Below are 26,806 nucleotides of genomic sequence, written 5' to 3' on the forward strand. Positions count from 1 at the left end.
ACAGTTCAAAAGCAAGCTACCCAATGAATCGCTGCTACTTACGGAACAACACAGCACAGGAAAACAGTAAGATGAGAGGTAAATAGCCTAGGCAGCCTTGTGAAGTCAAGAGCCATTGGTTAGGTACAAGCACCTGACAGTGAACCAGAGGAGGAGAACTGGCCAAGTGCTCAATCTCTGCCTTCTAAAAATGCTATGTGCATGAAATGGAGTAGAGAGATGAGGTACCTGTCACAGTCCCCATTTGATTTAAACAGGGGTTCTTCTCCCAACCCTGCCGGCCAGACTTGTTCCAAAGTCTCTTGCTGTTTAGCACATTTTCAGTTCAGGCTTTTGAATGAAAAAAGCTTAACTGAGATGACCAAAAACACTAGGAAATTGAGCAAACATTTCTCTCAGTGTCCAAGTTTCCAGTGCAGTACTTCATTAGGAAGAAATTTTTCACTATGAGAGTGGTGAGGCACTGGCACAGTGTGGCTGCCCTGTTGCCGGCAGTGGTCAAGGCCTGGCTGGACAGGGCTTTGAGCAACTCGGTCCAGTGGAAGGTGTCCCTGACCGTGGCACACAGGTTCAAACTAGATAATGTTTAAGGTCACTTCAACCCAACACGTTCTATTGATTATAGCCAGATTCATTCAAGTCTTCAGTTGCTATGAGGTTTAAGACTTGCCATGTTACTTAAATGTACATGTCTTGGCAGTATGAGCTACACAGGGGAGATCGTGTCCACTGAGAAGCTCAAGGTAGAAGAGCACTACCTGGTTAGCACATTTTCTGTTTGTTCATCAGCTGCTTACGTCCTTTCATCTCAGTTAGCTGAAAAGATAAGAAGGGAGTGAGGGAAGGACATACAAAAGTAACCTAATCTTCACCCTAAAGCAGCTGCATGTCCATACTCACCAAAAGCAGTAGAAAGGAAGAGAGAAACAGAGGAGGGCCCAGATAACTGGACTACATAGAGCAATAGCAAACGGTTTCCATAAAGCATGTACCGACTACAGTGAGGATTGATTCCACCAGCAGAGGTCTCACACCTTCCCTTGAGAAAGGAGCTGCCTTTAATTCTCCACCTATATTCAAGGTTAGGGCTTTATTTTTTAAACCACTTTCCACTTAGCCCAACCATTCTGAATTTAGCAGGATTAAACCAAGGTATTTTATCTAATTTGGACATTTAGCCAAAAGAACCAGATGTACCTTTAGTAAAAACACACATATAAGTAGTCCTGAAACACTGAAATAAAGCCTGGAATTATTCAGGGGGCTGTCCGCACCCTATGCACTTTTTCCAATAAACCTTTATCACTGAAGAAGGAACAAAGAACTACAAACAGCAGTTTTGTTTCCTTTAGAGCAGGCTGCAATGCTGCTTGAAGTTGAACAGGGAAGAACCAGGTAAGGACTGAAGCAGCTCAGCCAAGGTTCAAATATTTTATTTTGTATTCATGTAGTATGAAGGTTCTTATAGTTCCCACAACGTATGATGTAGCATGCAGAGGAAAAACTAAACATTCAACATAAATCAGTTTTCCCCACACAAACTGAAAAACAAAAATTTCCAAAAATAAAAACCCCAAAGAAACAAAAAATTAAAAAAAAAACCAAAAAAACAAACCAAAACCCAACCAACCTCATCCCTCCCCTTCCAGCCCCCCTAAGGAAATAACATTAGCACTAATTTCTAGAATGCCAGCCAAGATATGCACAAGCAAGTAAGAGAAATCAAAAGCATTTGCTAAATGTTTGTAACAAATACTTATGTACAAAAATTCACAAAAGACTAGTTCCCCCTCGAAGCAGAGCACATGGCAGTTGACACTGGAACAGATACAACCACTGGCTGGGATTATAAACCACGTACTGATCCAGAGGAAGAAAAGTTACATGTAGTGGAGATTTTTGTTTTGAACATTAACATTTACCAAAGTTTGGCAACATTTACCTTTTAAATTATGCAAATTATGTAAACAAGAGGAACATTTTAAATCGATCTACATGCAAAACTTTATGTCATGCAAGGACACCAAGCACCTGGATTTCTCTCTCACAGACAGAGCCCATGATGTGCAGCACTCAGTTGAAGGAACAGCTATGGCAGACAGGTGCTCGATCGAAGTAGGTTCAGACAACCTGCACTTCCCACTCCTGATTATAAAACAATTTTTTTTCTCTTTAATAGAAAAACTACTATACAGGAAAGATGAACTGTCCTAAAAAAATCTAGCAAATGTTTTTCTTCCAGCCAATAGTACCACTGCAGAAAAGGGAAGGGATGATATAAAGTTGTAAAACATGGCTCACTACTTTTATATCACACAAATATATCAAGTTACCATCCATTACAAATCATGATATGGACAAATCTAGAAAAGAAAATAATTCTCCAGGCAAAGGACTGGAGAACCGCAAGAGGTATAAATTTAGATAGTGTGAAGTTTTCCTCCTCTATGGCATAGGTTAACAAGATTTTCCCCCTGTATGAATCCTATATACATATATATATATATAAAATATTACCAGTTATTTATGCTACCTGTAGTATTCTTTAAATGCAGAGGGGAAACTATCATGGTTGAAAAACAATTTAAATGGCAAGAACATTTTCTAATCTAAGTACTGTAGAAAATAAGTAGATGGGAATCCTGCAGAGTTACATCAATCCTAATTTCATTAAGCTAAGCACAAGAAAAAATCATGGATGTGTCTAACACCTTGAGCAGCTGTATCTAAAATGAATCCAGAACAGCAGATCTGCCTTTGCTTCAGGACAGCTGTAACTGCTCCCAGTTCCTAGATGACGAAACCTAGCGGCCATCAAAGCATTCCACAGTTACTATATGCACGAGGGCTAGTTCTTGGCAGTAGCATTAAACTATATTCTCATATTAAGTAGAACTGTACTAAGTTATTTAGCAAAGAGACACAGTCCCTGGTAATATATTAACAGGTATAAATAAACTTAGTCTCCTGTGTTACAAAAAATGTAATTAAGGTGAATTAATAAGAAGCAATGCTTTGTCAGCCAGTCAATATATAGAAACATCTGAACAGTCACAGGAAAAGGAAAAGAGCTGACCTAACACCCAGTTAAAATTTTACATTCTTCTACTATATATATAAAACTGTGTGAAATAAAAGTAAGGATGTATATCCATATATTGAACTGTTAATATTCTGCTTGGCACTTTGTACTCTAGTTTTGTTTCTGAATCAAGTATATTAAATTAAAGCCCACCTAGCTACTACATATAGAAAGCTACATATATATCTATATATAAATACACACACACATATATATATATAGATAGATATTTCCTTGTTATAAAAGATGAAGAAAAATAAATTAAAAAGCCAACCCCTTCCCTTTCTCCACCACACTGATATGCTCTTTCCATCTTTGCTGTCCTTCAGACTTTAAAGTGCTACACTGAGTTATTGAGAGAATAAAAGTTCAATAACACTTAGTTGGCTTCATGAGGCTCATGTTGGAAAATGTGGCTTCACAGAGAAAATACTTCCATTTAAATACACAGAGAGCATTGCTGGACGTCTTGAGCAGATCTTCAGAGATGGAGAAGAAAGCAAAAGTGTTGGGTGGTGCCCTACAGAGTCACACATCTACCACCATCTTTTTGTGGATATCTAGGCCTCCTACAACCTGGGAGAAAAAAAGTGTTTGTAAGTAGATGAGAACTGAAAATCAGCAACACACAAAGAACACACTTTATTCAGAAGGTGCACTCAGGGTGATCATAATTACAGTACTTCCCTGGCCTCCCCGAACTAACTTGAATCTCAAGCACTGCGAGATACATGAATGAATGATGTATGAACCAAGTAGTTGTGTTAGTACGATCTACACACTCAGGGGTCTGAAAAACAGTCTAAATTACACCATTTTGGCTTTCTCCCTCCATTTCATATTCTGACTTCATATTATGTTTCTGCATGTTAAATGAAATGCTGACTTGACTTCTGAAACATCCTGTAAAACTGTGCCTCTGCACAGGAGAAGCAAAGGGCCTTAGGAAAGGCAGCAGGATTGCTGACAAAACTGCACGCACCCAAAAAGGAATTACCAGTGTTCAAAGGCACATGATTCTTGCACAGAGAAAGGAAAGGAAAAGGTGCGAGGTCAGAGGAATTCTTGTAATGGAGACAAAATTCAAAGGCCAAATATTATTGCTAAATGCGACAAACAAAAGTATTTTTGTAGCTAGATGGCACAACATTCAAGAAGCTAAACTGCAAGAACAAGAGATCACGGGAATGAAAGGTGTCTTGTCAGGAGGTCAGCAAAAACTGAAGAAACTAAAAACCCAATGAACTAGGAAAATCAAGCCATAGTGCAAGACAAGGAGTCTGGTCAGAAGCTGGAGGACAAAAGAAAAGGCTATGTTATATTCGATGGATGGTTACAAGACAACAGGGCAAGAAACAAACAGGTATTTCACTAACGCAGGCATTTGCAGGCTGCAAGTCTTTGAGTTCTCTGCAAATGACCATGTGTTTTCACATGATGTCACAGAAATAACTACTAAAAAAACCATGCAGACAACAGAGCCTTTTTATTTTAATAGTTTGGAGAAAGGGCAGATTTTTTCCTTTAAGCTTGCACTGATCATGAAAGTATGAACGAGTTATGTTTGAACTGAAGTAAATTTGAAGAGTAGGAAACAAGCAGTGCTTGACTCAGTGCTAACCCAGGTGTACATTCATTAATACACCGTTTAAAACTAACACGAAAACATTCATTATTCCCATTTTCAAGTGTTCAAGCTTCAATGTGTTTCGATTTAAATTAAAAACTTGCAGTCAACTAATTAAGCAGCCATACAACATGGGTGAGAATCAGCCAGTTCAAGCCTCAAGTGCTACATTCAAGCACTCTGCTCAGTAAAACCCAAGGTTTTTAAAACGTGCCTTTCAACTGTTTGTCCCTTTCAAGAGCAGCACTTGAACGGTTGCCCTGCTTGTAACTGGCACAATTCCTGCTACCCTGGCCCTTGTAAAACCACTGTGTTCTGCAGATGGTGATAATCTCCCCAGACCTCCACACTGTGCAGAGATAAACCTTTCTGAAGGGTGATTTGGAGTAGACACTCAGTTTAGAGACTGGGGGATTAACCTACAGGTAACCTCTGTGGAATACACTTCTCCCGTCCCACACCACCCCGACAGGACACTTTTTGAACGAGACCTGCTGTGCTGCGCACAGGTTTTAGCACTCTGGTTTTACAGCTTTCAGGTGGTTTGAAGCACTTTGCCCCTACCCTCAGGAACAGGACATGCTGCCCACAGTGCTCAGATTTTTTTTTTTCACCCCATGTATTTCATTAAGCAGCCAGAGCCATTTAGAACAACCAAAAGTGCTCTTTCTTTTTCAATCAAGTGTTAAAAACAAGGAAAACCAGCTTCCTATGTCAAGCCAGTCACGACTTATCTTTAGAGACTGGAATCCAATATGTCTTCATGTCAGGCATTTTTGTCTATATACAAAAATAGTTTAGGATTGGTCTTGTGTTTGGTATGGCATAAAATGCCACAGAAATTACCCTGTAAAAATTCCTCTGCTCTGAGCGATCTCTTCAGGCATGCTGGATTCAAGGGGAAAGTCTACATCCTGAAGAAACCTATTCTTGACTGGCTCATACACCCTAAAGACACTGTTCTATTGGAAGCCGTAAGACAAAAATGCTATCTATAATAAAGCTGTGTCAAAGAGTGACTATTGCCAAATCACTCTGCTTTTATAATCTTACCCTTTATACTATTTACCATTTTAATTCTTTTTAGAATTCAAAGTTATTGAAGTTTTCTTTAGAGGTTACTTACAGCACAGAATTCTTCAAAGGATATTCTTCCATCACCATCCTTATCTGCATTAATTATGGTTTTATCTACAATTTGCTGTAACTGAGTGTCTTTGAGATTGTTCCCAACCATCATCTTCAGCACCTGGAAGAGCTCTCCATTTGAGATATACCCATCTTTGTCCATATCATAAATGCGAAAAGCAACTGCAGAAGATAGATGTAAAACTTTAAGTGACAAACGTGGTCAGAAAAGAGCAATATACATTCATGTGCTTTGCACTAAGTGTCACAAACCGAGAAAAATCCTGTGCTTTGTGGTATTTCTGACAGCCTTGGAACCATCAGAAACAATATAATGAATGCTACTATGGAATTTAAAAGAAAAACCTCACTTGAGAATTGTCAGCTGAAACAGTTTTAGCACCAGCAGTAAAATAACTCTATAAACTGGAAAACCTTTACCACCACAAGGTAAAGCACCCACATGGCACCTCATTTACAAGCACAAAAATAACAACCTTCCAGGAAATAGATTAATCAAAATCCCACCTGGTTGTTTTGCTGCAAATCTGGCATTAACACTGAATTTATTACCTATTGGAAACTACATCCATGCATGAACCCAACCCTTCCAGACTCCAAAGGCTTGGGTTATGTTGTGTTCCTCAGACACAGTTCTCAAAACAAGAATTTAGTGCTGTTCTATGATAGCAGCAAAAAAATCTGCTTTACGGGAGCATATGAGTAACATCAAAGCACATTATTACACAGTTCTGTGAAGTAAAAAGAAGATATTCAGAAGGCAGCCTCATCAAACCTTCCCCACAGAACACCGGCAAATTCTTCTACAGATGTGTGCAAAACGCTTACAATCTACCTTCATGATTTCCCACTGGATTTGCCAATTTCTCAATGTTGACCAACAGAAGAATTTTTTGGAGAATTAAGAAAATTTTGTTAAGGAAAATTCAAAATACTTACACCTCAACTTCTGTTCCTTATCTCCTTTGACACTGAACTGGGAGACTCCCTCTATAAATTCTGGAGTACAAGAAAAACATTTACAAAAAGTGTATTGTTTAATAAACCAAGGAAATGAACATTCAGAACTGTTTAGAAATTGTAAGAAGAATCTAAATTACTCTAAAATCTTTAAAGCTTTGTGACATTAAATGTCCATACTTCGATACTTACATGTTCTTCAGTAGGAAGTACTCCAAATCCAACATTGTGCTCACTGACCAGACTTGTTCACACCAGTATTTAAATAATTTTGTTGCCAGACTTTCATAAGAATCTGATCTAAAACTTTAAGATCTCTACTAAAGCTACTCCAGTGGGGAGTCTGATTTTACAGCTCAAGATTATTTTCGCAAATTAAAGCAAGAATTAGACTAAAAATTAAAACTGTTCTAAAACAAATTAAAAAAAAATCTATTTTGCTATTAAAAAACAGAAAAAAAAGGAAAATTAACGCTGTTCAACAATGATGCCATTCCAGGAGCAAAACCCTGAGTTGCCAAGAAAATAAAACTCTGGGATGTGCTGTGTCTGGTTAAGATCCTATAAGTAGACTTCTTGAGAGTTTTGGGTAGTAAAGGTAACAATAGAGCAAAACCAGAAGCTAAACTGTGGTCAGAAAGAATACAGAGGTGCAGCAATAGAGCATTAGGTTGAAAGGCCTACTCCAGCTTGAACAAGTTTTGTGATATTTAATCAACAATTCAGGTATGATTTATCAGTAAAATGATGACTTGACTACTTTAGCATTATGCTTAAAGGTTAATCTAAAAAAAATAAAATGTTTAGGCCTTTTAACAAGCAAAATGTAATTTTGCTCTTCTTGAATTATAGACTTGTTTGGCTTGGAAAGGACCCTTAAAGCTCATCCACTTCCAAACCCCTGCCACGGGCAGGGATACCTCCCGCTAGACCAGGTTGCTCAAAGCCCCATCCCTGCCTAGCTCTGAACACTGCCAGGGATGGGGCAGCCACAGCTTCTCGGGGCACCCTGTGCCAGTGCCTCAGCACCCTCAGGGTAAAGAATTTCTTCCTTACGTCTAATCTGAATCTCCCCTATTCCACTTTACTATCTTCTCCTTCCAAGCTTCCCTCTGACAGAAATAAATAAATTAAATGAACCAAACTTGGCCAGATGACAACAGCAGCATTCATTGCCACTTACTGCAACAGCATCATTTCACCATGGAAAATTGTTTTTGACAACTTCCTGTTCCCACCCAAGACGGACAGCTCTCAATGATTATATTAATCACAGCTCAATGTCACATACAATATAGCATCATCTTTTATCACTGCTTATTTTTCACAAGAGGATTTTGAACAATTACATACAACAATTACTGCTTTGGAAGCGGATACCAAGAAAAGGTCTCAAAACTTCAACATTCTAGTTACATTGTAGTTCTCTCTACAGAAATTTAACCCGTTTTGTAAAGGTTAGTAGCTTTTATATTTTAACATTTTATTTAAAATGTCAGCCTGTCAATAGAAGTGAGATTGAAGAGCTTTCTACACTTAAAAACAGATTAACCTTTTCTAGTCATAGAATCATAGAATAATTACGGTTGGAAAGGGCCTTAAGATCACATAGTTCCAACTTCCTAACCCTAACCCTAACCACCCTTACAGTGAAGAATTTCTTTCTTATATCCAATCTAAACTTCCCCTGTTTAAGTTTTAACCCATTACCCCTTGTCCTATCACCACAGTCCCTAATGGAGAGTCCCTCCCCAGCATCCCTATAGGCCCCCTTCAGATACTGGAAGGCTGCTATGAGGTCTCCACACAGCCTTCTCTTCTCCAGGCTGAACAGCCCCAACTTTCTCAGCCTGTTTTCCTATGTCATGGCAACAAGGGATATTAAGTATTACCTTGAACAGACGTTACAAACATCATCACTTCTAAGGGTCAGAGGCTGTTTTAACACCAACCAATAGTGAAGACTTTTGATCTGCTGGCCCTTCTAATCACAAGTATTTGAGATAAGTCTAAATTCTGGAGGAACATACTAAATCAAAACTTGCAGTTTTCACTTGAAAGGTCTACCTAAGCTCTACCTAAAATAATCCTGTAATGGAAGTGCCCACAGAAAAATCTAGACCACTTCCTCAGTTTAGAAAGATTTTCCAAAATACTCCCAAGAAAAGACAGATCTAACATTTGGGTAAGTACAGCTTCTGCACAGACATACCACTCACAGTCCACGCACTTTTTCAGTCTCTTCAGCGTAAGAATATACTTCAGATTAGCACCACAATGAAGAGTCTGAATTACTGCACTTCAAGAGATACTTAATGAGCAGTCCTAACTCAGTATGCCCTGGATAGCTATGACTAAACAATATGCTTTTTTAAGCATTTCGCTCAGGAGTGCTCTAGTGTGCCAGAGAAACTAGTTTTACTGGAATTCAGTTTCACAAGGAATTAGGACCTTATTTTGATTAACAAGGTTTTTTTCCTCCCCTCTCCTTTCACCAGAAGCAAGATTTGAATTCTTAAGCTCCAGAAATTCAATTTATTAGAAGTTCTGATAAACAGACACAAAGCCCCATATCTTACCTTTGAAGTCCACTTCTCCATTTCCATCTGTGTCAAATATATCTATTACTCGCTGTACTAACGGATTCTGTTGCAATTCAGGTAAAGACATGAACTCTTCCACGCTCAAAGAACCAGAGTTGTCCAAATCAAGCTTCTTAAATCTTTTTCCTAGCCGTTTGATTTCATCAGCATCAACTGAAAGGGAAAAAAAACCCCAACACCTATTCTCAGAAAGGCTTCGGTAAACCCTTTGCCAGTTAAACACAATGCACATTTCATTGCCTTCCTACCAGAATTTCTCCTAGTTTACTACAACTATTAAAACACTCCTGGAAGATTATAAAGATAAAATCAAATTGAAGACAAACACAAGCCTTTCCATTTTTTGTTTTAAATAAGCCTTACCTTTTTTCCTCCCTGCACCAGCCATAATACAGTTAGCCTTGTGACTCCCTGGATACTCCATGCTGACACAACATGTTTAAGGATTGAGGGTGCTTAGCTAGTTCTTAGTCAGACAGCTCTTACAAATACCAGGTATGAAGAAATTCAGGATGAGAGGGAGTTTTCTTTGAAGGCTGTAGCACTACAGCTAACCAAGACTAACACATAAGAAAATCTATTAGTAAGTGTATTAGAAAAACTACTGACTCTTCAGCATACCAAACATGGGATCTCCTGGGCAGCCAAGTGAAGCTGGTTAACACAGTCCCACTGTTGACCAGTTATCACTCAAAACATCACCCAGACAAGACCCATCTCAAGCAGGAAGCAGGCATACAGGCATACCTGTAGCCACAACCTGCACACACCAATTTTTGTTGTCCCAGAACTTCAAGCAGTTTCAGATCCTGCAGCAGCACCACTTACTTATCCTCTGCAATTCACAGAGCATCTCAAAGCATATACCCAGTACCCTACCTTGTATTTCAGACTTTGCCAGGAACAGACTAAGTCTGTGAATACATTAAAATGATTAAAAGGAGTCTTGTAATCTGTTACTACTGAAGAGCTGAAAAAGCTTTCCCCACAACAACCAGAAAGTTCCCTATCAGCAGCTTCATTTACAACATCAAAGTTAGTTCATTAACTGCTTACCATGTTCAGGTATGAAGGAGGAACCATGATTCCTAGAAAGTCCTAGAAAGCATCCAGCACTCAGTAAACAACACACTGTATAGAACCTACAGCTTTTCAATTCCCTACACCAATGCCTTTGGCAGCCTGAATAGTCTTCTCAACATTTCTCAGATCCATTTAGTACATTTGCTCCAATAGTAACAGAAATTGCTTCTCAACTTCTACAAGGCACATACAGACCACCAGATCCACTTTCGATCATATTAACACCTCCTTGTCTTTTGTAAAAGCACAGCATAAAACCAAACAGCACTTACTCTTTCCAATACATAAGGTCAAGCCGATATGCAGAGCTTTATGTTTGGAAATTGTAGCCTATTCAAAGACCCGATCCTTTACCAAAGCAGTAATGAACTTCCACTTAAACTTCTCAACATCCTTCTTGAAAAACCAACTAGACACAAACCCAGAGGTGTTCACAACTGTGCTATTTCAGAATGAAAGGCAGAGAACACGCAAGAAATCCAGAAGCACAAGATCATCTTCTGTCAAGGCTTTTTTTTTTTGCCTAAATAGTAAATTCTGACATGCTGCAGTTAGTCAGTCTTGGTAACTCCTTGCCAACTGCTGAGGCAGAGAGCAAAAAAGGTTCAGTACTCCCAGAACAATCTTCCCTTTGCTGTACCAGCAAATGACAGACCTGATTCTGCCTCTAGGGCTATAAAAATAAGGCTAAACAGCATCTGCAGAGGCTTACAAGTTGTTTCCCTGGCTTCTAGTCTGCAATTTGGTATTTCAATTAATTAGGCTCTCAACTACAGTAAAGCTACGTTCTCTTCTCCACCAGCTTACGTGGTAGCATAGTACATGACTGAAGGTGTGCCCTTAACAGCATGACACCGCACTGCAGCATCAAGAGCAAATTACTGTTGGCATAACTACACAGAACCAGCTTCCCTCCCAGATCATGCAAAAGGTGCCATATCACCACAGGGTAAGCTGTGTATAGAACATAATGATGAGACTAAAAGGCAACAGTATAAAGAGAACGGCAAAGCAAAGCTGACAATTAGCCCCTACAGTTGCTTATGATTTCACCAGCACAAAATGCTGCTTCTTACCAATATACTGAAGGTATCTGCCAACTCTTGCCTCTGCCCACAGAAACTCTTGGGTTTCCATTTTCCTCACAATCTTAAAACTGTTAATGGAGTCAGACTTTGAAATGGTTGGCTCAATCTACCTTCACTCCCTGCCCTGCTGCCAGAAAGCTGTGGGACCCACTGGAGTTTAATGCAAAGCTGGCACCCTGGCAAGCTGTGATCATGGGAACCTCATTTCTACTGGAAGCTCTACTCCAGAGTTGCAACTCCCACAGGAGTTAATGTGTGTACCCCCCCCCCCCAGTCCTCACAACATTTGACAAAGCACAAAAAAATTAAGCGCATGACATATGTAAAGGCATTTTCCAATGTAAAAGGGACGTTTGAATAGACATAATTTATACCTATATTACAATAACGCATATAAGGACTTGCCCAGCCAGCACATCAGTCTCCCTCGACTTTTATTAGTCATGGTTAACACGCTGTCCTGGTCCAACCAAAACTCTCCTGCTTACCTATCTGGACTCAGAAATCAAGACTGACTACATGTTTCACATAACTCACCATTATTTTGTAAACACAAATCCCTCAAATGATCTATTTTGAAATCAGAAGTCTGCAATTGCACCTAGAACTCATGCCGAGAAACCCTGAAATAAGACCAGTGACAGTCATTAGAACTATTTCCTAGTGGGAAAAACAAGAGCAATAAAAGGTACACGAATTATTTATTTAAAAAACAAATTCACTTTAATAAAACTAAACAGCAATTGGAAAGTATTATCTGTAGTGTATATAATGTACTGTCATCCTCCTACCAGATCAGTGAACTCCCACTTCCAATATTAAGATTAGCACTGACTAAAATGGAACAATTTAACCCACCTAAGCAACCTCAAATACATTATAGTTCTACCATTTCACAGAATCAGAACGGAGAAAAATGAAAGCAGCATTAACACAGATGCATCTCTTCTCCCTTGCCACACAAACAGTTAAGGAACTGCAAGCTCTGAAACATTTCTAACTTACACTTGAGAAAACCGAGAATGACATGAGAATACAACAATGCCATTTTTACAAATCAGGATGTAAAACACCAGGACTAAAGACCAACCATCATTACCAGCATCATCTTCTCAGAAGCAGCATTAAGCAAAGTCTTGTTTCATGACTCCAGTTCATCTCCTGGTTTGGCAACTAAAGGTTAGGGTTGGAAAGGACCTTAAGATCATCTAGTTCCAACCCATTTACTTTTCCTCACAAATATATAACCAAAGACTGAAAGTGAGACCTAGAGTTCTGTCACCTGCTATTAACTGAAGCTAATTACCACACAAGTAAGTCAGTCAAACACTGCTCCACAGCTTTAAATTACTCCAGCTGGCACAGAAGACAGACAAGATCAACTTTGCCATCACATTTGCCTGCTGAAGCAGAGAGCTAAAATCTTCCATGCAAGATGTGCTACAAAAACTTTTGCCAGAAAGGTACTTTGTACCTCGAGCTGACCTATCCCTAGCAGGGAGCTACCAATATGAATTAAGTAAAAAAAAGAAAATCTAATAAAACTTAATAAAATTTAATAAAATAAAATTTACTGGGGCATTCAGAAACTGATCCACCACAGTGTTAAAATGGGTGTTACAATGAAGACACACACTCTGCCATCATCTGCTGGGCTTAAGAAACACAGGTCAAACAGCCTGGCATTTGCAATTAGTCAGATAGTTAAATTTGCAAACCAGCAATGCTTAAGAGAAGCTAAAGCGCTGATTTGTTTCTGTTAAAGATGGTACTGAAAGAGGCCAAGATTATGGATAATAAAAACAAGAATCAGATGATGGCAAGGAGAAGAGGTTGGAAAGTCACATAAGACTATTTCTCAAGAATGTTCTTTTGTGTTTTGCTGAAGGGCAACAAAGCAACAACTGCCTGAATTATGAAATTAGAGTCTTCATACTTCGAAAATGTTCATTTCTCTTTCTCCACATACACACAAATACAATGATACCTCATAGAGTCAATCCATTCACAGTCCAGGTACAGAACTGCAGCAGCATTTCCTACTAGAAATGGGATTATGAATTTCTCATTTTAAACCTTGAAACATTCAAGAAAGCATTTGCCTGCACTAGTGATCTGAGAGAAGTTCTACTCTTGGGGGGAAAAAATAAGTCAAGAACAGTGCAGAAAAACTTAGTATCTCTGCCAAAAGCTGACCAAATATCAAATCTTGTCCAGTGTTTTGTTTCTGGCAGCGGACAGGCTTTGGAGGAGAGTACTTGGAGGAGGAAATAAGGAAAAAGCAAAGTAATTACAGGAATAGGAAAATTTCCTTTAACAGTTCATGGGCATAAAAGCCTCCGTTCATAACTAACATATGGATGAAAACAACATCTGCAGATCAGTGTTTCGTAACTGACTGCATGAGAATTTCCTATCAGAACAATTTCATTATTTTTTCCTTAAATACACTGCGAGCACCTCGCCTACCTTTAAAATCCTTTCTACAAGCAGAAACGTAACAAGCTTACACACTTAGAAAAGATAAATCAGTATTTCAGTAACAACTTCATCGTTGTGAAACAGCTTTAAAGTAAGAATAAGGGCTGAAAGCATTTGAGTATAAGCTTTCAATTTGCATTGGTTTTGCCTATTCTTTCCTCCTTCGAATCACAGCCATAACTTCTACTGACTCTCTTCCTGGAATAAGCTTACCTGAAAACCATGTAGGTTTTCTGGGGTTTGGGGCTTGTTCCATTTGCTTTGTTTGGGTTTTGTTTTTATTTGTTGGGTTGGGTTTTTTTTATAAAAACAACATTTATGTATAACAGCAGATTTCAATAATATCCTATTTAATTTTTGTTCAGATCTGCTCCCTGAATATGCATATAGAACAGCCCTCATCAATGACGATATGCCCACTCTCACAAGAGCACTTTTTCCTCAGTGCTTAGCAGCAGACTGGCTTTCTTAACATGTCACTGAAAAGCAGAGTACTGAACAACATTTTCAGAGCCTGAACAAAAGTAATACACTTCTTCTCTGAAGGCTCCTTACGGACAACCTAAGGCCCACACAAACACCCTGAAGCTATATAGGAAACACCAGGCACAAGACAGTTTACATACAGTAAAGGTTTCCGAGCTGGAAGGACTGACGGTGGCAGTGGCAGGAAGAATTTTACAAGACAAGCTCAGGAGACCAGGATAGAGATGAAAATGCTAAGAAATACAAGGAAGCTCTACTCCAGGAGGTTCCAAGTTCACAACAGTGTAAAAAGGGCATTAACATCCCTTGAGCAAAATAAGGCGGCTCAAGCTTTGTTTACATCATTTGAAGCAGAGTTTGCCTGTGACTCACCACAGTGGACTGAGCTTCCTTCAACTCTGGCTGCAGTGGGCATTCTTCTAGCCTCAAACTCAAGTTAGCCTTCCCTGTGCTTTGCCCACCAGCTGACACTAAGCTCTGTGCTTCCTTATGCTTTTCACCAGAATCAGGAGTAGTGATGGTAGTGATGCCGGAGCTTACAAATTTAGTAACTGGCTGGAAATAACACCTGCAAACTTTCTTTACAAGGCTTTGCTGGTAGCCCTGTAGAAACATCAAATTATTCACTGTTTTAAAGCACACTTTATTTCATAATCCATTGTTAATTTCATTCACCTTGTAACTAATACAACAAGGTGGGGGGGTTTAAGCAGTTCCAGTATTATGGATCTTTTGTTAAAGAACTATCCATATTTTTAGTATGGATCCTCTTCCATCCAAGTATTAAAATTCTACAGCAAACAATACCTGCTTTGTCATTCATTTGCATGCATCAGGTTTAAATGCAAGGGCTCCATGCTTCCAAGAAATTACACACAAATGCTCTGTCTAGCTCCCATTTTAGTACACAAAACTTCCTTCCAGTTGGATACTAGTATATTGACACCTCCAAGTGAATCCTCTGCTCCTTTCCCACAACACAACAGCAGAGGATGATCCATTATAGAATCACAGAATAGTTGCGGTGGGAAAGGACCTGAAGTCATCTAGTTCCAACTCCCCTGCCATGCTATGTTTTAAAATAATTGTTTGTTTCAAGCTGTTATTTACATAACTGATGCTCAGATGATATTGTAAAAAGCATTCAAGTGGCAACTCATTAAAAACAAACTTCTGGAGTGCAGCAAGTGCTCTACACACTGATAAAAGTAATGTCAAAAATGTAATCATATTTTCCAGACAATGTTAAGGTACATGGTTATCTTTCCATTTATATGGTAACCCAAAACAAAGAAGATCTGAAAAATACAGACCTCCCTGAAATCCACTGCAGTGATATTTAACAGGAAAACTGCTTATATATTCAGAAGCACTGTACATCCATTGCTGCAGAACGTACAACACTTTAACAGGTATCTGTGAAGCATACAAACCTTCAAAGAGCTGGATATTTCTCGGCAGAGGTGCTGAGCACTCCTGAAATCTAAGTAGTTACCTAAGCTTTTAAACCTGTATTTAATAGGCTGGTTTTCAGATAGTCTTAAAATACTGGCTTATTGGCTGAAAATTATAAATAACAAAAACCAGACCAAAGTGCGGTCGCAGATATTCGAGTTTCCACATATTTTCCAAATATGAGGTCATTATAAACAAGATTATTGCTAAGGTATTAGAAGATTTCTGTAAATAAAACATGCTCTGAAATAGGTTTTAAATGTTTCCAGGTTAAAAAATAAAATGACTATTTCCCTCCCCTCCATACAAATGGATTGCAGAGATCTCAAAATAAAAGAGACCTTCAGCAAAAGCTCTCACCTCTATCTAGAGTCTGCTCTGATTCAGTAATATGATGTTTCAGAGCTCAGCCAAGACAGCCATTTCAGTCTTGGAGATCAGATTTCAAAAAGATGACGCCCTTGAGAACACACCCGACCACTTGTCTTGTATATGCTTACATGCAGCTGGTCTAATCTTTTTCATGACTTCAGATGTGTCAATTACAATTTCGTAAGTTAGAGAAGAGATACTAGTCTCCTTATCCTAAAACCAGAAATACTATAAAATACTCCTTATACAACAAATACTACACTATAAACTGTTTTCTATTAAAAGATACTGTACTGTAAAATACTGTTTAATATGAAACAGTTTTCTTCACAGTTCTTTGCTATGATAGAATTGTCTCGCGGATAATTTGATATTGCTTGGTTGACACCAAATTACCACCTGGTAAAACAGCATTAGATTTTCAGTGACTTCTTAGACGCAGCACAGCCGAGAAGCAAGTCCATACTGTTTAAGGACTCCAACAACCCTAATTCACCCACTGAAGAGAACTAACGTTCTAAAATGAAAGGCAAAAAGAATATTCTGAACTATTTAATAGTGTGCATCTTCCGCATAGTATCCTGAATTTGCTTCCTGGAACTGCCAAATTTAAAACAAAATTATTCTTATAAAACAAGATACCAAAATAGCAACTGCACCATCAAGCAGAGCTTATAAACTGATGCCACCATGCTGACAGCATAAAGACATTACTGACAGCTTCCCAAAAGGCTAACCATTCAAACTCTATCAAATGATCTTAAAAAACATTTATTGGTCTTGCCCTGGAAAGCATTTTTCTTGTCAATAACAAGTACTTGGAAACAGCACAAACATTTAATATTTGAAGAACAAGGTGAATACATACTGAGTGGACTTAGAGACATGCTACTGTACACATCTTGTCCCAAAACAAACAAGCTCTTTCAAGCTTTTCAGGCATGCAAAATCTTTTAAGCAGTGTGATCATAGAATAGTCAGGGTTGGAAAGGACCTTAAGATATCTAGTTCCAACCCCCTTGCCATAGGCAGGGAAACCTCACACTAAACCATCTCACCCAAGGCTCTGTCCAACCTGGCCTTTAACACTGCCAGGGATGGGGCATTCACAACTTCCCTGGGCAGCCCATTCCTGTGGCTTGCCACACTTACAGGAAAGAGTTTCTTCCTTATATCCAATCTAAGCTTCCCCTGTTTAAGTTTGAACCCATTACCCCTTGTCCTATTACTACAGTCCCTAATGAAGAGTTCCTCCCCAGCATCCCTATAGGCCCCCTTCAGATACTGGAAGGCTGCTATGAGGTCTCCACACAGCCTTCTCCAGGCTGAACAGCCCCAACTTTCTCAGCCTATCTTCATATAGGAGGTGCTCCAGTCCCCTGATCATCCTTGTGGCCCTCCTCTGGACTTGTTCCAACAGTTCCATGTCCTTTTTATGTTGAGGACACCAGAACTGCACACAGTACTCCAAGTGAGGTCTCACAAGAGCAGAGCAGAGGGGCAGGAGCACCTTCTTTGACTTGCTGGTCACACATTGCAGTGATAAGGCACAATCAAGCTAAGGAAATGCCTGTGACAACTACACCTTCCCTAGTGTATGCAGTTGGGTTGCTCAAAGCAGCAGCTCACTTTCTGTGAGAAGGGCCACCGAAGCAGAAAAAGCTTTAATCGTGTGAAATCTCAGATTTACACAATATCCTCTACATACAGTTTAACAACAGAAAGTGATGATGAAATCTCCTCTTCCTCTGCAGTAACAGGGGGCAAATAAGCTCAGTTAATAAAACTTTAGGTTGGCAGTTCGTACTAATGACAATAGCTTTTCCTAGAACCAGAAGTTAAGGATGGCAGCACACTGCTTACAACTCTGGCAGAGATGTATCTAGGTAAAAAAATACAATCTTCAGAAGTTCTGGAAAAGACTACCAAAATCTTCATCAAATACACAACTTCCACCCACATATCCATATTTATCAAAATATACACTGAGAGCATAACACAGCAATGCAGTGCTGTGGGTAAGATTCTCAAGTGTTTTCAAACTGATGACTCAAAATTATAATTCATGTGGACATGTGTATTGGCAGAGGAAACTTGCAAATTACTAAAGCCTCATTTCCCTGAAAAGCATATTTAGAAAAAGATTCCTCCATGATTATTTATTTTCTATTACCATTTGACTTCTGAGAGCTGGAGTTCAATTATGATTAATGTTGTGAAAGTAATTCAGCAAACAGCCCTGATCTTGAAGAATTTATTATCCTGTTTATAAACAAGATCTGATTCACCAAAAATGAGGGATCTTATCAGGTAGTTCATACATACATATACAGGTCTACACTATTTAGTGCTAAAGAAAAACATCCAAGGAAAAAAAGCAGTAAAAAATAAGCACACTCAGCATAACACCACAGGGACATTTCACAAGACAGCCCTTTCTTTGGGCAGCTTTAAGCAAGCAATACGCTTGTTATTTTTACAGGGCAGAATAACCCCACGAGACAGAGCAATGAAGTTTAGACTCACATGGCCAAAAGCAAGTAACACCAAGAGACTTCTCACCTAAATGCCTGGCTGCAAGCACACACAGGGAAAGAAATGCTCCTTTAGCCTCCATCTCTTTCCTCTGAGGGTGCAAAGACAGCTCAGGCAATACAGTTCACTCCTAACACAGCACATACCACGCCACCAACTGCTGTTCCACATCTCTGCGGAACTGGGGCTGGTGGAGAAGCCCCACCAGTTCTGCTACTAGTTGTAACACTTCATTGTTCCATGATCAGACACTAAAACTATCATTATATTCTTCTTTTTTTTTAAGATGGCCTGTTTTTTTATTTTACAAACCAACAGCAAAAGCTGTATTATTTCTAGAGATAGTATTTCACCTTTTAATTTTACTCTTTTGGTTAGTATATAAACTGAGTAACATTTCAAGCAGGAAACTGATACATGAAAGCTGTACATATCTATCTCCAAATAAGATTAACCTAAGAATATGAAGTAGCAATTACACTTACAGTGCGAGCACATTTCCAAGGGGTAGCTTGCCTCATTTCCCTGAAACACAAAAAAAGAACAAAGTTGCTGTTATTCCTGAATTAGCTTAGAGGAACTATTTTAAGTTTCAGTACTGTAAAGATCTCAAGCAATACAAGTTACATGGTTATTTAAACGTGTATGTGTATTTTAAATCCAACAACCATGGACAGTGTTTTATGTGGATAGGTCTATGTTACCAAAACATACAAAGAAATGTAAAACCATTGAGAGGTCTCCTCTGACGAAATTTCCCATGAAAGTATCAGCAGTCCACACAGTAAGAACTCCAATCCCATATGCTTCACTCCAAAACCCAAACTCACAAGCTTGTATGTTGTGCAAGCGCTACTTTTCATGTCAGAATAATATTTAATTTCAAAACTTCGCATAATGTGCTTTACCATTTTATTTGATTTGCAGAAACAGTCACGTCCTTATGAATCATGATGACAAATGTTACTCAGTAAGGATAAGAAAACTAGCATATTTTCTCCTCTCAGCCACCTGCCCACTCCCCCCCAAAAGGATTCACAAAGGAAGAATGATGCAAAAAAGCGGTTTACATGAGCAGAAATTCAGACATACCAGCTTTACATTTAAATATTTTTGCAATACACTATGTTAGTATGTTCCTGTTTTGTAGCTGAATGGGAAGTTAAACTAAGATTTTAAATCCTTGCTGCACTACAACACAGTCATAGGAAGAAAAGTTCAAACTTTGAGGGTACAGTCACTTTGAATTCACATATCCTGAAATCTGCAACTACTGCAACACAAACACCAAACGACACTAAAATTAAAAGGTGGTCTTTTTCCGCAAATGCCTCACTTTGAACGGGAGAAGAACACGGTACACACATGCTTAATGTTTTTTCATAATCAGTCAGCAAAGAAGTGAACAGGTAACTGAAGAGATTTATAACCAAACATCTTCAAAAGATTATTTTTAAGGGAGTGTTTTATACAAGAAAGCAAAACATATTTAAGATGAGTCTAAGACACATTCTATCCAGCAGTGATTCTCTTGCAATGTGGAGCGCAAGGGATTCCATAGGTGAGCACTTGCACAGGAAGACTTCTCAAAAATGATACAAAATTGAACAAAAATACAGAAATTATTTGACAGAAGGGGGGAATTAAAAAAAAAAAAAAAAAAAAGGAGGAACTACATTTAGCCTGGAAGCATGCGTCTGCATTTCCTAATAAGGACAGGAAGGAGCAGAACATCTCATGAATCTAAACATGTCCGAGAGATGTGTTGATGGGGGGGACTGTTTGCTTTTTTTACCTCCAGAACACATTCACTTCACTTATTCCCCATAAGCACTCTTGCTTCTTTAAAAAAGTTTATACATGTGCTTTGTAAGAGGAGCAGGAGAAGATACAGCCTTCACTTCTCCAGTGTCTACTTACAGCAAGACAAAGTAGCAGAATAAAAATGCAGAGGAGGACCATCAGGTTCCTGAAATCTCCGAAGCATAACTGAGATATTTACAAGAGAAACTCATTCCACTATGGCACGGAATCTAAGACAACAGTGCCATGTGGAAAATATTGGATGGAACCCAAAGTCTTAGAAAAACCAGTGAAGACCAGAACAGGTAGTAAAAGCCTGATGTATGTATATGAATATAAAAGGGTAGGGGGTATAAAACAGGTGAAAGCAGAATTTTGAAACAAGAAGAAACAGGAACCAGGGGATCCAGCTAGGCTGCTCAAGACACGAGGTCATGAAGAGGCAAGAAAAACACCAGACTGGAAAGCTGCAAATTAAAGAAGAAAGTTGAATTAAAACCAGTGCACTTATGCACATGCACACAAAAATATACAATCGTTACTACATTAGAAGACTGCTCAGGGCACTTGCATCCTTGTTCAAGTGTCGGCTGACATTTAATTTCTAGTAAAAGCTGCTAGAAGCAATCTGCCTAGAAGCATAAAATGCTTCTGAAAACTGAGCATGAAAAATTAAAACAGAAATAACTTTTTTCTGTTCACAAAGTAAGTGTAATGTTCATAAGGAGTCTTACTATGCATCTACATGCCATAATCAAATTATCTAAAGGAAGTATCAAAAATATATGGAGAACAAAGGAAAAGTGAATAAACCTCAGCTTAATTTTTCTGTGTACATTAGTGCTAAAAAGTGTTAAGAATACTTACCTATCCAGGACTGGAACTTGGATACCTACAAAAACACAGAAAAATCTAGTAAGTGAAAATAAAAAAACCACACAATTATTCAGTATTTGTTACATAGTATTCAAATAAGGTATTTTAAAAAGTAGTTACCTGCTATGATGTGCCAAGTGGTCATCTTCACAGGAGAATCCAAAAGTCTATGTTTTAAAGACTTTAACCTCTTTTTTTCTTCCTTTTGTATAAATAAATGTCGAAGCTACTCATGCCAAGATTCCTGTTTGCACAGCTGTGACCTGGACAAACACAAAGGTGCTCCTCTATACCAAAGACCTGATCCTCAAAGATGAAGATTAATGATTTGGGTCTAAGGGGGCAGGCATTTTTCATCATGTTCTGAACAGCAATACAAAAATGTCACTTGTTTGTTCCCAAGTACAACCAGTACATGTACATGCTCTGTGAAATGCAAATAAAATATAAGCCTGAAGCCCAACTGCTAAATAGGTCAAGTTATTTTCTTGCTGTTTGAGAACAAGTAAGTAGTACTTCAGCAAAGTAACACTTCACAGATGTATTTATTTATAGTTTTAAAACTATATTAATTTATACAGACAAAAGTCACTGTAAAATCTCCAACAGCACATCATTTCACCTCTGATGCAGGGAACTCAACTTATACAAATGACTGTAGAGTAACAAGGTTCTAATACAACTCAAGATTGCCAACCTTAAAAAATGATTATAACATTAGTATTTCCTGACAGATCTATATTTAGAACACCTCACCATGAAGACTATCTTTTCATATAGAGTATATTAGCACATTTAAAAATGACTGACACACGGTTTGTTGAAGAAACATAGCTTTTACAGCATCAACACTCAACAGCAGATTTATTTGGCACCTAAGCCTGGTATAAACCATGTTTTCCTCAGCTGCATCTAGACAGCAATACTATCACATTGCTGGAGTGGCAGTAGCTTCTCTTGAGTTACACAATTAGAACAAGCGGCTGGAATACTACAAATACTTTGAATAGCCTTATTATTTTATAAGTCTTGACATTTTCCTGAATGCTGCTAGATCCCTTCAAGTTATTCCTGGTTAAACAGCAGCAAAATCATTATGTATACACAGAAACAATTACAGATGAAGGAACAGTCCAGAGTCTACCAATAGAATGCTGACCAAACACTGAATACTGCAGAAGTACCAGTTTACTAGAGAGAAGTTGAAACATGTCACTGAAGTATTTCAGTTTGTGTAACATGTAGTTTACTCCTTTAAGAAAAACTGTTCTTTTCAATTTTATTCTCCCATTATCCTCTTTTTCTCCTTTCAGCAGCTGTGCCTTTTTACTGATAGGATTGGATAAGCCAGTAAGAATAAACTCTTACTGGAGTTAAGTTTGTATTTCTTCTGTAAATTACCCATAAAAATGTGTTTCTTGATTTAGCTTTCTTTGGTAGTTACTTCAAATACTAATCTCTTAAAAATCAGTTTTGCACATGCTCCTCCAAGGTAGGATAGTTAAGTGCAATTATCTTGACAAGTTTCCTCTTAGTGAAAGACATGAAGAGCTGTGGATAGAAAATAAAAAAGGAAATCCACAATTAGCAAAATTAGGAACAGAATCCAAATTCTTAGTTGAAATTGTTTTAAAAAACACTTGTACACAATAAGACATCAGAATGCAAAACAGTTCTTCAGCACACATTAGTAGAATACACCTCCTAAATCAGTTTGTTTGCATGCTATCTTTCTGCATGATCTACAGCTTTTTGTAAATAGCTGAGATTTAAATTACAGTATCAGCCTTCAGTTCGTTTTCTGCTTCTATAAAAGCAGAAACTGCGCTGAAAGGCCAGCAAGCCACAATGTCATCTTAGGATTCATCTCTAATGCAGCCCTCAAAAGGGGGTGTGTGAGGGACTACAAATAAAATGAACAAGTTACACTGTTTCAAACCTTTTGTTTTTATAGCAAGACAATGAATTACTGGGACAAGTGGCAAGAATGGTCTCCTAAGATCTGTTTAGTACATGTGCATGAGTAGTTGTCAGAGTTATACTATTTCTGAAGCAACATACAAAAAAGCATAATAAGCTCATCCTTGTTGTAAATGGTCTTAAACATGCAAACTGCCGTGGCAGTGCAGTTGGCTGTTACACCGATGGCTGTTAGACCTATGCACCAAAGCTTCACAAAGAAACAAAATGGCTTTAAGATAATAGAGGGTAAATTTAGATTAAATGTTAGAAAGGAAGTCTTCACTATGAGGGTGGTGAGGCACTGGCACGGGTTGCCCAGAGAAGCTGTGGCTGCCCCATCCCTGTCAATGTTCAAGGCCAGGCTGGATGGGGCTTGGAGCACCCTGGTCTAGTGGAAGCTACCCCCCTGCTTATGGCAGAGGGATTGGAACTGGATGAGCTTTACGGTCCCTTCCAAACCGAATCATTCTATGATTCTATGATTACTAATGTTTCTGCATTCGTGTTTTTGTGCATGCACACCTCACGGGGTGTTGTCAAGACTTTATATGTTGTGCTTCCTACATTTGCTCCTGAACCTTCCACACTATTATCTTTGTTATCACAAGAAAGAAATTACAGTGTGCAAGTGAAACAGTTAACCAAACCATGTCAGCTGGGGGGGAAGAACTAGGGATCATCAAGATAATCAACTTCAGTTCTCAAGTTAGACAAAATAGTATTTTGCATCATCCACTACTACAACTAGAAAGGAATGGGAGTGGTAAGAAAAAAAGATGGCAGATGGTGGCAGTCAGGATTTAACAAGAATCTACTCAAAAGACCTTTATTCCTCTTCCACAGACAAAAACGCTTCTCTATCTTTTCGCATTCTTCTCCATAACAAGGACTTATGGAAATTACCTGTTGGAGAGAATTCTTCCTCCTCCTCATCCTCCTTTGAGCTCATTTTCCATGCTTTGCCATTTTCATACAGCTTTAACAATGAAGAACTGCCAGCTTGGTGAAGAGAAGTTTGGGTTTGGTGACAGTGACTGCTGTTTAACAAGTTACTAAAGCTATGACTGTCATGGGTCAGCACCATGCTCTTCAAACACCAGACAAGTTGGCAAACTAAAAAGGATGGTATTTGTTATCAAGGATCTAAAAACTTTTGCATTAATAGAACATACCACAGGTACATCCACAGTGCTTTAAGTATGTATTAAAATCAATATCAGATGATGCTCAGGAAGCTGTAAGTCACTTCAATATTTCAATTTCTGAATCAGATGTTGGTCACAGAAACATGCAAGATCTCACCTACTGTAATCTGTACATTTCATATGTGGCTTACTGGAGCAATTAAAGCCTAAAAGGAGTTTACCAGAGCACAGATGAAAGATGTGCCCATAGTCTCTGTAGGCAACACACGAAACATGGCTTAAAACAAGACAAGAACCAAGTCTGAGTGGAAAAAAGCAGCAAGAGAAACACCTTCATCTACCACATTAAGAAACAAGGGGGGGAAGGCAAACCAAACAACAACAAAACCACCACTGTAACACCCTCAAACAAATTACTCAATACAGAGAAGCTGTGTCTTAGCCTGAGAGAAGCATGGAAATCAAGGAAAACATGTTACCAATTATCTTCCAATACATTTATTAACAGGAATACCTCATCTGTGCACTACAGAAGGAGACTTGTAAAGGAGATGTTATAGACAGTATCAGGGAATTTGGCATTTGTGTTTGACTCAGAGTAATTAAGTCACCTTTTAGGTTTTTCATTGCAGTCACTGGAAAAAAAATAATAAATCATCTACTTACAACTGGGATATCACAACACAGCTACCCAAAACTGAGACTGGACTTAAAATACAAACTGGTAATAGTGCAGACTAACAGCCAAGCCCCAAAATTTAACATCTACAAATTACAAAAAAACCCACCAAAAAAAAACCCAAACAAACCATCACAAGCTTGGTGTCTTGCTGTTTCATGCACAGCAACTACTAAGTGCTCGATTTACCTAAGAGTATTCCAGGCATAGAGTGCAACTCCCACAAATTATCTCCTCGGAATTAGCAGCTCTTTTAGGCATGATGCTTCTACTCAAATACTAACAGAATAAATCTACCTGAGGTTCTTATAATCATACTAATGTTGAATCAGATATTGATACAAAAGAATTAAGTAAAGCCAAAAAATTCAAGAGCATTAAATTAGAAGGCATGTAGAAGTTCAAGCAACTTCAGAGCAGTGACGGTTTCACTGCTGACTCCATATTGTCAACCTAGGTTCTAGGAATTAAAGAAATACATAAAAATGCCTGATACCCACCTCACATTCAGTAAGTTTCAAAATTAAGTATCTTCTAGCAATATGCTGTACTATATTTCCCAATCTTAAGTTATTTTCTCAAGCCATCAACAAACCCACACACTCTTCCAAGGGGCAGCCTAATTCCTTGTCCCTCTAATCCTGAAGCTAAGATTGTATGAGAGCAGTTTAAGGTGCAAGACTTGAAAGCCAAACCCAACCAAGACAAGAGTTTACTGAACCTCCAACAATTACAATTTTCACAGCTTCAACTCTGCTTATGCCCCACTCCTTCTTGTAACCAAATCCATGCAAGAGTCCCATTGCATATTTCACAGCTATCACCTTGTCTGTCCACAAGTCCAATATAGTATCTGAAAGTTGGAAACCATCTCATTACAACTTCTGGCATTTGGAGCGTCAAATCTGGGCACCTTGTTATCCTTTGGAGTGAATATTCAGTTGTCCACGTATTCAACAGAAGGAATTAAACAGGTTACAAGCAAGGAAGGAATTTTTGCAAGTTATCCAGAAAAGCAAGGGATTACATGGCAAAAGGCAAGGAAGAAAAACAGAAGCAGCAGTAATGGTACCATTTAAGTAGCACAGAGCACAAATGTGACTTGTAAAAGAGTCTGGCATTCAGCTAGTTCATTCAGAGTTGTGCTCTCCTGCTCTTTACTGAGTAAAGCTTCCCATTAAAATCAGTAATTTTTATTATTAACCAAACTTCAATGGCTTCATGTACTGATTTTACAGAATTGCATGGGTCATGGAAGAAACACAGAACATGGTCTTTACCAAAGAAGTCTTGCAATGGTGCCTTATCAAAAAAATTACAGTACTTTTATGGAAGAGTATTAATTATGTTTCTTTAATTCTTTACTCAACCAGAAAACAGGTGAATATTACAGCAACACATTATAGTTACTTCCTCCTGC

The 26,806-nt window shown here is 38.5% G+C and overlaps 1 protein-coding gene and 1 long non-coding RNA gene across 2 annotated transcripts in view; both read right to left on the minus strand.

Moving 5' to 3' along the window:
* Positions 1 to 1,713: 1,713 nt before the first annotated feature.
* PPP3R1 (protein phosphatase 3 regulatory subunit B, alpha) overlaps positions 1,714 to 26,806 on the minus strand; it is a 42,906-nt gene continuing 17,813 nt past the window's right edge. The window contains exons 2-6 of the mRNA XM_061356247.1: positions 19,407 to 19,446; positions 9,398 to 9,574; positions 6,798 to 6,857; positions 5,836 to 6,020; positions 1,714 to 3,658 (exon numbers count right to left, since the gene is read on the minus strand). Coding sequence (XP_061212231.1) covers positions 3,611 to 3,658; positions 5,836 to 6,020; positions 6,798 to 6,857; positions 9,398 to 9,574; positions 19,407 to 19,446 — 510 coding nt within the window. The 3' untranslated portion in view covers positions 1,714 to 3,610. The remainder of the gene's footprint in view (positions 3,659 to 5,835; positions 6,021 to 6,797; positions 6,858 to 9,397; positions 9,575 to 19,406; positions 19,447 to 26,806) is intronic.
* Positions 20,360 to 22,033, minus strand: LOC133213769 (uncharacterized). The gene is made up of 3 exons (XR_009725886.1): positions 21,721 to 22,033; positions 21,592 to 21,616; positions 20,360 to 21,191 (listed from the first exon to the last, which is right to left on the minus strand). It is a non-coding gene; the product is annotated as an uncharacterized LOC133213769 (long non-coding RNA).

Source organism: Neopsephotus bourkii, unplaced genomic scaffold (genome assembly GCF_033783945.1).
Source record: "Neopsephotus bourkii isolate Nb327-2 ecotype Australia unplaced genomic scaffold, CSIRO-AGI_Nbou_v1 NB_845, whole genome shotgun sequence".
NCBI lineage: Eukaryota > Metazoa > Chordata > Aves > Psittaciformes > Psittacidae > Neopsephotus > Neopsephotus bourkii.